This window comes from Bombina bombina, chromosome 3 (genome assembly GCF_027579735.1).
Source record: "Bombina bombina isolate aBomBom1 chromosome 3, aBomBom1.pri, whole genome shotgun sequence".
NCBI classification, from domain to species: domain Eukaryota; kingdom Metazoa; phylum Chordata; class Amphibia; order Anura; family Bombinatoridae; genus Bombina; species Bombina bombina.
The window spans coordinates 291,709,857-291,726,321 of record NC_069501.1 but is presented as its reverse complement, the minus strand read 5'-3'; the positions used below and the strand labels follow the sequence as shown (position 1 = coordinate 291,726,321).

Here is a 16,465-nt window from a genome sequence, read left to right as displayed (position 1 = left end):
TTTGTATGCAAATTATTATGACCCTGGGGAAGTCTCCCTATGGGTGATGGGGGAAACCAGACGTGGACTCCTTGCCCAGTGTGCTTAGAGGAATGTGGCTGCACCTCACTGACGAGGCCCATAGGAGGCCGAAACGATCGTCTGGGGTTGTCATGTTCCTTGTTCAGAGGAGAATTGCCTGGTATTTCGGGGCTGGACTGACCTTACTTGGCGGGATCAGACTGATATACTTCAGGAAAGTTTTCTTCTGTGAAAAGCACACTGGTCTAAAAGAGGCTGCTTCCGGGTGGTAAATCGCCATAGAACAAGCCACTGAGCTGTTGTTCGTTCCTGGTAGAGCGCTTCTCTCTTTGTATGCAAATTATTATGACCCTGGGGAAGTCTCCCTATGGGTGATGGGGGAAACCAGACGTGGACTCCTTGCCCAGTGTGCTTAGAGGAATGTGGCTGCACCTCACTGACGAGGCCCATAGGAGGCCGAAACGATCGTCTGGGGTTGTCATGTTCCTTGTTCAGAGGAGAATTGCCTGGTATTTCGGGGCTGGACTGACCTTACTTGGCGGGATCAGACTGATATACTTCAGGAAAGTTTTCTTCTGTGAAAAGCACACTGGTCTAAAAGAGGCTGCTTCCGGGTGGTAAATCGCCATAGAACAAGCCACTGAGCTGTTGTTCGTTCCTGGTAGAGCGCTTCTCTCTTTGTATGCAAATTATTATGACCCTGGGGAAGTCTCCCTATGGGTGATGGGGGAAACCAGACGTGGACTCCTTGCCCAGTGTGCTTAGAGGAATGTGGCTGCACCTCACTGACGAGGCCCATAGGAGGCCGAAACGATCGTCTGGGGTTGTCATGTTCCTTGTTCAGAGGAGAATTGCCTGGTATTTCGGGGCTGGACTGACCTTACTTGGCGGGATCAGACTGATATACTTCAGGAAAGTTTTCTTCTGTGAAAAGCACACTGGTCTAAAAGAGGCTGCTTCCGGGTGGTAAATCGCCATAGAACAAGCCACTGAGCTGTTGTTCGTTCCTGGTAGAGCGCTTCTCTCTTTGTATGCAAATTATTATGACCCTGGGGAAGTCTCCCTATGGGTGATGGGGGAAACCAGACGTGGACTCCTTGCCCAGTGTGCTTAGAGGAATGTGGCTGCACCTCACTGACGAGGCCCATAGGAGGCCGAAACGATCGTCTGGGGTTGTCATGTTCCTTGTTCAGAGGAGAATTGCCTGGTATTTCGGGGCTGGACTGACCTTACTTGGCGGGATCAGACTGATATACTTCAGGAAAGTTTTCTTCTGTGAAAAGCACACTGGTCTAAAAGAGGCTGCTTCCGGGTGGTAAATCGCCATAGAACAAGCCACTGAGCTGTTGTTCGTTCCTGGTAGAGCGCTTCTCTCTTTGTATGCAAATTATTATGACCCTGGGGAAGTCTCCCTATGGGTGATGGGGGAAACCAGACGTGGACTCCTTGCCCAGTGTGCTTAGAGGAATGTGGCTGCACCTCACTGACGAGGCCCATAGGAGGCCGAAACGATCGTCTGGGGTTGTCATGTTCCTTGTTCAGAGGAGAATTGCCTGGTATTTCGGGGCTGGACTGACCTTACTTGGCGGGATCAGACTGATATACTTCAGGAAAGTTTTCTTCTGTGAAAAGCACACTGGTCTAAAAGAGGCTGCTTCCGGGTGGTAAATCGCCATAGAACAAGCCACTGAGCTGTTGTTCGTTCCTGGTAGAGCGCTTCTCTCTTTGTATGCAAATTATTATGACCCTGGGGAAGTCTCCCTATGGGTGATGGGGGAAACCAGACGTGGACTCCTTGCCCAGTGTGCTTAGAGGAATGTGGCTGCACCTCACTGACGAGGCCCATAGGAGGCCGAAACGATCGTCTGGGGTTGTCATGTTCCTTGTTCAGAGGAGAATTGCCTGGTATTTCGGGGCTGGACTGACCTTACTTGGCGGGATCAGACTGATATACTTCAGGAAAGTTTTCTTCTGTGAAAAGCACACTGGTCTAAAAGAGGCTGCTTCCGGGTGGTAAATCGCCATAGAACAAGCCACTGAGCTGTTGTTCGTTCCTGGTAGAGCGCTTCTCTCTTTGTATGCAAATTATTATGACCCTGGGGAAGTCTCCCTATGGGTGATGGGGGAAACCAGACGTGGACTCCTTGCCCAGTGTGCTTAGAGGAATGTGGCTGCACCTCACTGACGAGGCCCATAGGAGGCCGAAACGATCGTCTGGGGTTGTCATGTTCCTTGTTCAGAGGAGAATTGCCTGGTATTTCGGGGCTGGACTGACCTTACTTGGCGGGATCAGACTGATATACTTCAGGAAAGTTTTCTTCTGTGAAAAGCACACTGGTCTAAAAGAGGCTGCTTCCGGGTGGTAAATCGCCATAGAACAAGCCACTGAGCTGTTGTTCGTTCCTGGTAGAGCGCTTCTCTCTTTGTATGCAAATTATTATGACCCTGGGGAAGTCTCCCTATGGGTGATGGGGGAAACCAGACGTGGACTCCTTGCCCAGTGTGCTTAGAGGAATGTGGCTGCACCTCACTGACGAGGCCCATAGGAGGCCGAAACGATCGTCTGGGGTTGTCATGTTCCTTGTTCAGAGGAGAATTGCCTGGTATTTCGGGGCTGGACTGACCTTACTTGGCGGGATCAGACTGATATACTTCAGGAAAGTTTTCTTCTGTGAAAAGCACACTGGTCTAAAAGAGGCTGCTTCCGGGTGGTAAATCGCCATAGAACAAGCCACTGAGCTGTTGTTCGTTCCTGGTAGAGCGCTTCTCTCTTTGTATGCAAATTATTATGACCCTGGGGAAGTCTCCCTATGGGTGATGGGGGAAACCAGACGTGGACTCCTTGCCCAGTGTGCTTAGAGGAATGTGGCTGCACCTCACTGACGAGGCCCATAGGAGGCCGAAACGATCGTCTGGGGTTGTCATGTTCCTTGTTCAGAGGAGAATTGCCTGGTATTTCGGGGCTGGACTGACCTTACTTGGCGGGATCAGACTGATATACTTCAGGAAAGTTTTCTTCTGTGAAAAGCACACTGGTCTAAAAGAGGCTGCTTCCGGGTGGTAAATCGCCATAGAACAAGCCACTGAGCTGTTGTTCGTTCCTGGTAGAGCGCTTCTCTCTTTGTATGCAAATAGTATAATTTGGTGTGTCGCAATGTGGGGGGGCCGGTGGTTCAGGGGTTAATAGGTTTAGATTCATATTTGCGATGTGGGGGGCCGGTGGTATAGGGGTTAATAGGTTTATTATTGTAGTTATGATGTGGGGGGGTAGGCGGTTTAGGGGTTAATAGGTCTATTCTAGTAGTGGTGATGTGGGGGGTCAGCGGTTTAGGGGTTAATAAATGTAATTAGTGTTGGTGATGTGGGGGTTTAGTGGTTAATACTTTATGTTAGTGTTTAGGGGTTAATAAGTTTAATAAAGTATTTGCGATGCGGGGGATGGTGGTTTAGGGGTTAATAGTGTAGTTTATGGGTGTTAGTGTACTTTGTAACAATTTTGTTCTGAGTTTTGTGAAACATTTTTGTTTCGCAAAATCCATTAGTACTGGTCTCTGATCGTGGAATGGATACCGGTGGTATAAGCTATAACACTAGCGTTATAGCTGGACTGCACAACCTGTAATACAGGAGCAATGAAAATTCTACACTCAAAAACCATTTTTTGAGTGCGGAATGGAGAGTTGCAGTACAGGCTAAAACGCTTGCGGTATAGCCCTATCGCCACAACTTGTAATACGGGAGACCTGCCATTCCACGCGCAAAGGTCAATTTTTCAGCGATATAGCCGTACCACAACAATTGTAATTTGGCCCATTGTTAATTATCCCCAAAAGGGCACATTACTTCAGTATAAGCTAAACTAATTATGGGCATTGTTGTACGATCTATGCTTAGCAAGCTGAGCATACTTTACTGAATATATAAATACTCCATGTATAAGTCAGCAATATAAATAGATTAATAAGAAAACAATACTAGGTTATATTAGCTAAAAGTATGAATTGGTCCAAAGTCCTGCAATTTTGCAATAAAAGGACCAAATATGTATAATATTCTGACTAGTTGTTAGAAGGCAGTGGTAGGCAGTGAAGTTGGTTCTTCAACCAACTCCTACTTTACTGACTGTTGTCATAATTCCAAGTTTATAGGCTCGATGTGGGAGAGGGTCAGGATTTATTACGGAGACTTTAGTAGAGTTATGTATGCAATAGTCCGGAAAAAGAACTCCGGACTCACAATTAGTTGTAAAATTTGGACCATAACGTCTTACCACTCGGCCATACTTACAAGAATTGCTGGGTAGGACTATGCTTTGAGGTGCTGGTGAGTCGGGTGATAAGGGGCAGCTTCCATTCCTGAGACTAATTAACTGTCGGCAGACATTTTTTATCAAACTGCTGCTCTTGCAGAGTTGTGGGTCAGTTATTATATATAGAGGCTTAAAGGGACATGAAACCCCAACATTTTATTTCATGATTTAGGTAGAATATACAATTTTAAACAACTTTCCAGTTTACTTCTATTATTAAATTTGCTTCATTCTCTTGGTGTCATTTGTTGAAGGAGCAGCATTGCACTACTGGTCTCTAACTGAATGACAACCGTGAGTCAATGACAATCATGTATATATACAGTATATATATATATATATATATATATATGCATCCACCAATCAGCAGCTAGAACCTAGGTTATTTGCTGCTCCTGAACTTACATAGATAAACCTTTCAGCAAAGGATAACAAGAGAATGAAGCAAATTATATTATAGACGTAAGTTTGAAAGTTGTTTCAAAATGCATGCTCTTTCTGAATCATAAAAGAAAAAAATTGGTTTTCATGTCCCTTTAAATCTGCACATTGAGGTATTCTGCTAACAACAGGTTGTCAGGAAATCTCGCTGTGTGCCCCGCCTCTGTAGACCCATTGCGGCCATTGTAGACTGAGAAATCTAAGTAGGTAGGAAGCTGCTCATTCTCAGGCGAGCAATACCGTTTTTATTCTTTTTTAATATTTTAATGAGTTATTTATAGAACTAAAGAAATGCTTTACATTCCTTTGTTCTTCACGTAGAAGAAATTTTTTTTAATTTTAAAATATAAAACATTTCCAAATTAAAAGAACATTTTCGTCTATGTGAAGAACATAGGAATGTAAATTATTCCTAATAGAAGTCTATGTAAGGTTCTGGCAGAAAACCTCAGTCTGGCACATTTGCTGCATAGTTGCTGGGAAGCTTCCTTAATAGAAGTGTATGCGGAGAGGGCTTTAGTGATGTCATAATATTAAAAGTCCTGAAGTTAGTGCACCTGAGTCTTTCAACTTATAATATGATAATCAACTCAAACATTTTGCACATTGGATTTAATGAAGCATTTAACCTTTTAAGGGACAGTCAAGTAAAAAAAAAAAACGTTCATGATTTAAATAGAGAATGTCATGTTAAACAACTTTCCAATTTACCTTTATCACCAATTTTGCTTTGTTTTCTTGGTATTCTTAGTTGAAAGCTAAACCTAGGAGGTTCATATGCTAATTTCTTAGACCATGAAGGCCGCCTCTAATCTGAAAGCATTTTGACAGTTTTTCACCACAAGAGGGCATTAGTTCATGTGTTTCATATAGATAACATTGAGCTAATGCACTTAAAGCTTCTAGGAGTGAGCACTGATTGGTTAAAATGCAAGTCCGTCAAAAAAAAATGAAATAAGGGGGCAGTTTGCAGAGGCATAGATACAAGGTAATTAGAGGTAAAAAGTATATAAATATAACAGTGTTGGTTATGCAAAGCTGGGGAATGGGTAATAAAGGGATTATCTATCTTTTAACACAACAAACATTCTGGTGTTGACTGTCCCTTTAAACTTAATGTTCTGGAAGCTTAGTGCAATATCTCTCTGTATGTCATAGAGTGGCTGACCACTTGTATTGTGCAATTAATTGCTTATAACGTGATGAATAGTGAATCATTTTATATCGTTGAAAGGTTTGCACATTATCTATAATTATTTGTAATGAAGTTAAAGGGACAGTAAACATATTAAAGGGATAGTAAAGTCCAAACTAAACTTTCATGATTCATATAGGGCATGCACTTTTAAACAACTTTCTAATTTACTCTTTTCATCAAATTTGCTTTATTCTCTTGGTATTCTTATTCGAAAGCTAAACCTAGGCAGGCTCCTATGATAATTTCTTAAACCCTTGAAGGCAGCTTCTTATCTGAATGCATTTGACCGTTTTCACAGCTAGAGGGTGTTAGTTAATGTGTTTCATATAAATAACATTGTGCTCATTTACGTGGAGTTATTTAAGAGGCAGCACTAATTGCCTGAAATGCAAGTCTGTCAAAAGATCTGTGATAAGGAGGCAGTCTGCAGAAGCTTAGATACAAGGTAATTACAGAGGTAAAAAGTATATTTCTATAATAGGGTTGGTTATGCAAAACTGGGGAATGGTAAATAAAGGGATTATCTATCTTTTTAAACAATAACATTTTTTGGTGTTTACTATCCCTTTAAGATTTTAATATGTAGTTTTTAGTTATGCGCAATTAAACAACATTGCAGTATATTTTCATTATTTATGTTGTCATTTAAAGGAACATGAAAGCCAATTTTTTCCTTTCGTGATTCAGATAGAGCACGTGATTTTAAACAACTTTTCAGTATACATCTATTATCTAATTCATGCCAGTGAACAAGGGCTAGGGTGAGGCCTGAAACATGTTTGGCACACTCTTCCATCAGACCACAATGTTTTTTTATGGTGATTTTCATGTTTTTTTTTATCTTTTTGCTAAATAAATGTTACTTTTTATATAAATATTTTTCTTCATTTTTGGGAGGTGCGGAGGATATCTGCTTTCTGTTATCTAATTTACTTTGTTCTCTTGGAGTCCTTTGTTGAAAAGGATACATAGGTAGGCTCAGGAGCTGCTGATTGGTGGCTGCACATATATCTCATGTTATCAGCTCACACAGTGTGTTCAACTAGCTCCCAGTGGTGCATTGCTGCTTCTTCAACAAATTATATCAAGAGAATGAAGCAAATTAGATAATAGAAGTAAATTTGAAAGTTGTTTAAAGCTGTATGTCCTCTGTGAATCAACAAAGACATTTTTTGAGTTTCATATCCCTTTAATTTAGCCATGAAAACTGAGCAATTTCTTATTTTCATATCTTGAAATGTACCCTGCTGACTTGTCAAGGCTAAATCTGCTGCATATCTGTCCCTAATTGGCTATATCAGGCAACAAATGCAAAACAATGCACTTTGTACTAACTTTATGATCATAACTAGCCTTGTTGTCTGCCAGCTAAAGCCCAGATTGGCTGCTTCAGATAAGGCAAATGGTGGCTGGAGGTTGGAGATGTTGATAAATAATTGCAGAAAAACCCCCAAAGCTAATTTGTTTTAAAACTGTTAAGACTTGGTTGATATATTATTTCATAGCAAAGCCACAGATATGTCTTGTGTTTACTGTCCCTTTAAGACTTGGCTGATATATTATTTCATATCAAAGCAACAGATATGTCTTGTGTTTACTGTCCCTTTAAGACTTGGCTGATATATTATTTCATATCAAAGCCACAGATATGTCTTGTGTTTACTGTCCCTTTAAGACTTGGCTGATATATTATTTCATAGCAAAGCCACAGATATGTCTTGTGTTTACTGTACCTTTAAGTGGAATAAAACGTGCAGAGATTAAAGGAATTAGTGCTATGGACAGAAGTGTTTCATGGTTCAGGCAGAGTGAAATTAAAGGGACATTCCAGCCAAAATTTAAATACACATGGATGCATTTCAATTTTGAATAGTAGCATTTTTGTAATATACATGTATTATGAAAGCTATAGCTGTTTCAAAAGTGTATTTAAGTATGCCCCGTGCACCAGCATTGTAAACACAGCACTTGCTCAGAGAGCCTAAGGTGCTTGTATCATCTGGCAATGACTCAATTTGTTAATTGCTGACATGATACAAGCCCCACTGGCACTCTGACCAGCTGCAGTATTTAAAATTCTGGGGCTCTGAGAATTTCTAGCTATGTCTCACGTGCACGTGCAGAGAAAAATGTTAACAATTATACAGTGATAACTTTTACTAGAATCCTTTTTGCCAGTACATGTATATTGTAAACCTGTTTCTATTCAAAGATGCAATTCATCTATGTGCGTTTAAATTTTGACTGGAATGTCCCTTTAAACAATACTATTTTCAATATACTTCTAATATCAAATGTTCCTCTTTCTCTTTGTATCCTTTGTTGAAACATAGCTCCTTTCCATGACAGACTACCTAGGTTGGCTCAAGAGAACGCGCATGTCTTGAGCACAAAATGGCAGCAGTGCTAACAACAATTTTTGTAACAATGTTAAAAATATAGTGCTCAAGGCACATGCATGCTCCTAAGCCTATATAGGTATGTTCTTATAGAGAGGAGCTACATTTCAACAAAGGATACCAAGAGAATGAAGAAAATTTGTTAAGTAAATTGGAAAAAAAAATGTTTTCTTTTTTAAACTGTACAATCTGATTCATGAAAATGTCATTTGAGTTTCATGTCTGTTGAAATATAAACATTCTGTTTGAGATGCTGCTCTGTATTTATGTGCTAATGATTGCTGCAATTCCAATCTGAAATGAAGGGTTTTGGTGACTCCAAAGAAGCCTAATGTTATACAAATCCAGATTGGAGTAGAGCTCCTTTATAAACTGATCTGAGAAGGAAAATATTAGATAGCTGCTATAGCCCAAACAAAATGGTAAATGTGCATGATGATGATTTTAATAAAAACTATCACTGAGCAGCATATGCACATATGCTATGTGTTTCTGTGTACCCTCAATAAAATAATGCAGGTGGTAGAATGGCAGAGATTCATTTGCACCATACAAGCGACTGCAGACTCTCTGGGAAGGTGTGTTTCATGCACGAGGCATGAAAAGCATATGTGAGTATGCTATTGAACCAGCGTCAGGTTTTACTAGAAGGATTTTATCTAATATTGTATTATATGGTACAAATGATTCTATTATATATATAATATAAAAAACTATTATGTACACTTGAAATCATTCTGGTATGTCTAGAAATAACTATTATGTACCCTTGTATATATATATATATGTCCCTTTAAAGCAAAATAATGTTGAAAGTTAAGACAATATTGCAATACCCCTATATAACTGGCCTCTCTTGTGAGACCAGAATATGTGACACACTATTAGGTTCCTCCATTCTAGTACCTGGAATGTAATGAGGGAAAACAAAATACATTTAATAATGCTTGAGACGGTTTTTCTAATATCACCAAATTATAAATAATTTCTTAAAAACAAAAGAACAGAGGGATTTACCCGAAGCGGGAAACAGGGGGCTTCCCGGGCACAGCTTTTATCACAGTCTATACCCTGCAGGAAGGATGATCTTGCTGGGGTTTCGGGGGCGAGATCTAAGTCATGATCGATCCACTGTCCCCACTGCATGAACATAAGTGATCGCTGCCTGTCCAGAGTTTGGTTTGCAGTGGGAAACTGGACAATTTCATTGGATACAGCTCGTGCCTGAAACAAATATCAAAAGGAGAAGCCCTTGTTAAAGATTTAGTAACACTCTCTTCTAATAATGTGGAACGACATGAAGCTGAAAGGAGAACATACATACTGCTCTGGCATAACCCCAGGAAGAAGTCTACTGCTTTTTGTTTTATAGTCTCCCAGCAATGGCTGATAATGATTCAGAATAAAATATATTCATTTATTAATAATTCATATAATTCTCTTGAAATGTAGAAGTTACAATAGCCACTAATACATTGTACCGGCATATTCTATACTTGTGGGGACATACATACATTCTTTATTTTGTTAGAGCATTTTATTTTTAAATGAAATCTATTTTAATATGTATTTTACCCCCCTACAAAGGGTTTAAATGCATAGTGAGAGCTGTGCCAGTCCAGGAAAGTCTACAGCGGATGAACAAATAAGGTCAGGCATACATGTGTATGCTCCGATCTCTGGCTGTTTACTCACCTGGAGTAGAATGTAGTTAAAACATAGTAAAGGATGGTAACTTGTTTAAATCTAAACTGTGCTAACACAGAATATTGTATTTGTACTAGGATGCCCTTTTCATTGCTATATATCTGTTATGTGGATCCATATTATTGTACAGTAAATAGGCTGTTGTGTTCGGATGACCACTTGGTAACATTCCCAGTGAAATGAACATAGTAAGAGTTCTATATATGGGAATAACACTAATCCCTAACTTGTACAAATCTGCAATGGATGAGTAAGATATTTTCCTTATATTTAGAGGGATATGAAACCCCAAAAATGTATTTTGTGACTCAGACAGAACATACAATTTAAAAAAAATTCCAATTTACATCTATTATCAAATTTGCTTCGTTCCCATGGTTGTTTAAGAGATACCTAGGTAGGTGTATGGAGCACTACATGGTAGGAAATAGTGCTGCCATTTAGTGATCTTGCAAATGAATAACATTCTTGCAAAACTGCTGCCATATAGTGCTCCAGCCACGTGCACGCTCCTGAGCTTACATCTCTGCTTTTCAGTAAAAGATACCAATAGAACAAAGAAAAATTGATAATAGAAGTAAATAAGTAAGTTGTTTAAAATTGCATGCTGTATCTGAATCAATAAATAATTTTGGAGTGTCTTTAATATTGAGTGAACCTGTTACTTTTACTGGGTGGACCAGTAACTTTTCCCCCTGACTAGTAAATACTGGGATTTATTCCCCCACCACTGATAAAGTTATATAGATAAATAGGATACACATATATATATAATAGTACTTTTTTTTTTTTTTTTTTTTTCTTTTTCAAAAGAGCTTTATTAAACTTATCACATTTACAAGTAAAAGTATGGGAATAATGAAATAAAAAAAACAAAAGAACAATACAGATGCAAATATAGCAATGTGAGGACACAGTCCGTCCTCTAAACTGTATAATAGTACTTTTTATAGGTAACAATTTCTGGTTCATCTAATTTCCATTTCATTCTTACAAAAGTCTCTGCTACACTCCATAACCTTCCTAATCTTTCTCCTCCAACCCTCTCCCCATATTGCTGTCACCCTTTCTTATATTCCATTCCTTAATCTCTGAAGCCCATATAGAAACATCACAGAATATTAGCTTGTCTGGTGACGCGTCCCGTAAAAGCAACAAAAAATGTGTCCTATCCATTCTCTTGTTGCTACGTGCACTATATAGCTAAAAGCATGTGAACATGACCATCACACCTACATGAGCTTGTTGGGCATCCTTGGGCATTAATATGGAGCTGCCCACCCATTTGCAGCTATAACAGCTGCAACTCTTCTGGGAAGGCTTTTCACACGATTTTGGAGTGTGTTTGGGGGAATTTGTGCCCATTCAGAAAAAAAGAGCATTTGTGAGGTCAGGCACTTGTTAGCAATGGATGTTGCTGAAACACCTAAACTCAATAATTAGTAGGGGCGTCCACATAGTTTTGGCCATTTAGTGTATTTCATGTGAGATCTCTTGAGACCTACAAAACGCAATAAATAGGTGCAGAAAGAAATCAAGCAATACCAGAGGCAAAATGAAGCCATTGATCTTTTTATTTTCTGTCCAGCCTTGAGGGAGACCAACTCTATCCTCATACTGTGCTGGTAACAAGCGAGTATAGGGCCCATTAGACACACCAAACCTGGGAAATCGCCTGTAAGCACAAATTGTAAATCCATTACTGTAACTACTCAGCATTTTATTAAGCAATGTATTTTTATGTAATTTAAACAACAACAATAAACACATTTTTATGCAGAAGAGACAATTCAAACTTTCAAAAGTAACATCTGGAATCGGTAACGCTATCTTCATGAATATAGACATAGCATGCAGATAATAAATATAGCAGAATATTACAGAAGCAGTGTGTAGAAGGAACAAAAAAATGTGTTATCTATATAATTAGTATGGTATTGTTTTTAACTGACTAAAAGGAACAAAGAGTCCCGCTGATAGGGCAGGGTGACAAAAAAAATAAGGATAAATTATTACACTAGGTTTTAGTTGTAGCATTTTAAACCATTTATATTAAACTAGTCCTAAAGCCCGTTCACACGGGCCATTTTTTGCAGTACAGTGGTCTCCCCCCCTCTTTTGCGCTCTCTCTCTCCCCCCTCTCTTTTGCGCTCTCTCTCCCCCTCTCTTTTGAGCTCTCTCTCTCCCCCCTCTCTTTTGCGCTCTCTCTTCCCCACTCTCTTTTGCACTCTCTCTCTCCCCCCTCTTTTGCGCTCTCTCTCTCCCTCTCTATCTCCCCTCTCTCTTTCTCTCTCTCTCCCCTCTCCCTCTCCATCTCCCCTCTCTCTCCCCCCCCTCTCTCTCACCTCTCTCTCCCCTCTCTCTCTCTCTCCCCTCTCTCTCTCCTTCCCCTCTCTCTCACTCCCCTCTCTCTCTCCCCTCTCTCTCTCCCCTCTCTCTTTCTCTCTCCCCTCTCTCTTTCTCTCTCCCCTCTCTCTATCTCCGCTCTCTCTTTCTCCCCTCTCTCTCTCTCCCCTCTCTCTCCCCTCTCTCTCTCTCTTTCCCCTCTCTCTCTCTCTCTCTCTCTCTCTCTCTCTCCCCTCTCTCTCTCTCTTTCCCCTCTCTCTCTCTTTCCCCCCTCTCTCTCTTTCCCCTCTCTCTCTCTTTCCCCTCTCTCTCCCCCCTCTGTCTCTCTCTCTCTCCCCTCTGTCTTTCTCTCTCTCCTCTCTCTCCCCCCCCCCTCTCTCTCTCCTCTCTCTCCCCCCCTCTCTCTCCCCCCCTCTCTCTCTCCTCTCTCTATCTCCCCCCTCTGTCTCTCTCTCCCCTCTCTCTCTCTCTCTCTCTCTCTCTTTCCCCTCTCTCTCTCTCCCTCTCTCCCCCTCTCTCTCCCCTCTCTCTCCTCTCTCTCTCCCCTCTCTCTCCCTCTCCCCCCTCTCTCTATCTCCCCTCTCTCTTTCTCCCCTCTCTCTGTCTCTCTCTCTCTCTATCTCCCCTCTCTCTCTCCCCCCTCTGTCTCTCCCCCTCTCTCCCCCTCTCTCCCCCCCCTCTCTCTCTCTCTCTCTCCCCTCTTTCTCTCCCCACATCTCCCCTCTCTCTCCCCCCCCCCTCTCTCTCTCTATCTCCCCCCCTCTCTCTATCCCCCCCATCCCCCCCCTCCCCCCCCCCCCTCTCCCCTCTCCCGCGCTTTCAATTCATGTGTGAGGTTACGCTCTGAGGCCAGCAGTTATATGTGTGAGGTCTGAGTAAGGTATAGTGGAGCGTTTGTTTTATTAACTTTTGTGAAGCCTTTGCAACGCTTTCAACTGATAGTCACGCGACTACTCGCGCCGGTGTGGATTCAGCTGCTGTATCGCGCTGAGGCTAAGTGTGTGGGTGCTCGCGCGTGCGAGGTAAGTGTGTGGGTGCGAGGGTGCGCGTGTGAGGTATAATCTAAGTGTGTGGGTGCAAGGGTGCGCGTGCGAGGTGTTTGCGCATGCGGCCAAGTTTGTGGGCGAGGGTGCGCGTGCGAGGTATAGGTGCGCGTGCTGCCAAGTTTGTGGGTGTGTGGGTGCGAGGGTGTGCGCGTGCGGCCAAGTGTGTGGGTAGGTCCTGTCAGCAGTCAGCTGTGCGCGTGCGAGGTGTCTTCTCAGCTCGGAGGTGCGCGTGCGAGGATCTAAGGCTAAGTGTGTTTGTCTCTACTGCGCATGACGCTTCAGACAAACACACTTGGCCTTTTATAATATAGGATTAAATAATGACAATAACAGTTGACACTGTTATTGTTCTTAAAATGTATGTAAATGTATTAACTAGGCATAATCACACACAATTCCTACCAGTAGTGGACGAAGCAGAAGACTCCACAAGAGATATAAATGACAATATCTTTTTTATAAGTCAATATGAAATAGAAACACAAAGTAATTTACTGAAAGTATCAACTAATGTTCATACACAAATAGCTAGAAATGGGTTATTTCCAAACCACAAGTATTTTCTTTGGTATCCTATAAGACCTATTAGATACTGGTGTTGGCAGTCATAGTACCACAGGCAAGAAGCAAACATGGAACTTGTTGACCACTATGACAAAAAAGATTTTTTTAAAAATAGATAAAAGATGTCTGCTAGCGCTGAATTCATGTCAGTATTTATTTCTTTTTTTATGCTTCAAAACCAATGATAACTAAATAAAATGCTTCCAGTATCCAATTAAATCAAAACAATTGCAGATGAAGCAAGTTTAATTAATGTGTAATTAATTATAAGCCTTCATTCCTGCACTAATAAGATGATATTTGTCTGAAATACTTAAAGGGATATGAAACCCAAAAATGTTCTTTCATGATTCAGATAGAGCATGCAATTTTAAACAACTTTCTAATTTGTTTCTATAATAAAATGTTCTTGTTCTCTTGGTATCTTTTGTTGAAAAGTAGGGACAATTGCTTAGGAACCGGTGTTCTGTCGAAATTTGCTAACTCGTTGAAATTTGCTACCTTGATATGCGCATGTGCATAATTACATAATTGCACTCCACATGTTTCAAAATAATGTGTGGAATGTGTTTACAAGCATGCGCACATCATTAGGTAGCAAATGTTGATGAAGGAGCAAATTAGTCCCTGCATTCTTACCTTTTGTTTCTGTTACACAAACTGCACATGCGTGCTCTGGACTTCTCGATTGCAAACGGCTAGGCTGTTGCTCATTTGCTGAAATAATGGGCGCTTTTTTATATATGTCTCTATTTTCATCCCTATGGGTAGCATTTAATTCCATGTAAGCGAAGGCGTGTATCGCTTTGTATCGGTACAGCTTCAACACAACTTGTCTGATTAAATCTCATGCTGAATCAATAATAAACATCAGTTAAGGCCATAAATCCACGATTAATACATTTATTAATATCTGCTGATCATTAAATCTACCCTATCCCCTTCAACATGGCTCGTGCATAGTGGGGAAAGTAGAGACATATATATATAAAAAAAAAGCGCACATTCTAAACCACATTATTTCAGCAAATGAGCCACAGCCTAGCCGTTTGCAATTGAGGGAAAGTATGAAGTCCGGAGCGCAAGCATACGCAGTTTGTGTGACGAAAACAAATGTGAGGAATGCAGTGGGTAATTTTACTCTCCGTCATGCATGCTTGCACATAAGCCACCGCATTCCAGGCGTGTTTTTGAAACACGTGGAATGCAAAATTTGACAGGTAGCAAAAATCAACATGACACATTTCTGGAGCACTAAATGGCAGCAGTTTTGCAAGATCGTTTCCCATATGCAAGAGCACTAGATAGCAACACTATTTGCTGCCATGTAGTGCTCCAGATGCATACCCAGGTATCTCTTCAACACAAAATATCATGGATAAATTGACAAGTAAATTGGAAACTCTTTAAAAATGGTATGTTCTGTCTGAACCACAAATAAATGTTTTGGGTTTCATTTCCCTTTAAATATAAATACAAAGGACCATAAACTCCCAGAAGACACAAAAGGATAAATAACTATCCATATAAAAACCCACAGAATTAAATCTCATGGATACTGGGATATTAAAATAATCTATTTTACTAATGCTTTTTTTTTCTTTCTACTAATCTTTCTAAAGGAAAGAGAAAGCATTTATTTATTTATATAAAAAAATACTTTTAATGCCTAAGCAAGTATTTGATCACATAATTCAGTTGTGCAAACTCTGCCAGCCTTCCTCTCTCTGGTAGGGCTGCATTTGGTTTTGATTATTTCTACTATCGGAACCTGAGGACAACCATTTAGTAAACAAATGATCCTTGGAATGGTAAATGGTAAACATAAAATCCTTCACTCATCTCCATTTCATTCAGAAGATCAATTAACTGATTTTTTTATCCCCACAAAAGCAAAGCAAGTAGTTAACATCCAAAGATATATTGCACAAAAACCTGTTTTGTAGTGATTACTTACTTACTGTTAGATAACAATGTTTTCAGTACAGTGATATTGAGAATCTTCATGCAACTTTGACTACTGCCTGGGGTGCTGGTAATGCACTAAGTTCACTCAACATAGCACCTCATAAATCCCTTGAAAATCTACTTGCAGATATTAGATACCTCACAGCCCCACCATCTAAAGTATGTTCCTAATAAAATCCCATAATGTAATAACTATCCTCCTATGTACGCAATATATTTCCTAACAGGTATATAAAAACTGGCAAGTTTACTGCCTAGGGAGCCTGCTCTCAGACTGTCTACTATAGGTATACCCCGCTCATACAGCGGGTTAGGGACCGGAGCCCCGCTGTAAAGTGAAAACCGCCTTAAAGTGACACAAGGCAGTTTTAGCTTTCTTTTCACTTGCCAGTGTGTTTGAAAACGTTAAAACATGTTCGAACTAACATATATTAGGGGTACAATAGTGCTACGTTTAGTTTAACAC

General features: G+C 40.6%; 1 protein-coding gene across 1 annotated transcript in view; it reads right to left on the bottom strand.

Annotated features, from left to right (window-relative positions):
• LOC128653204 (myeloperoxidase) overlaps nt 1-16,465 on the bottom strand; it is a 70,656-nt gene that overhangs the window by 39,392 nt on the left and 14,799 nt on the right. The window contains exons 6-7 of the mRNA XM_053706353.1: nt 11,621-11,750; nt 9,386-9,592 (exon numbers count right to left, since the gene is read on the bottom strand). Of these exons, the coding sequence (XP_053562328.1) occupies nt 9,386-9,592; nt 11,621-11,750 (337 nt within the window). The remainder of the gene's footprint in view (nt 1-9,385; nt 9,593-11,620; nt 11,751-16,465) is intronic.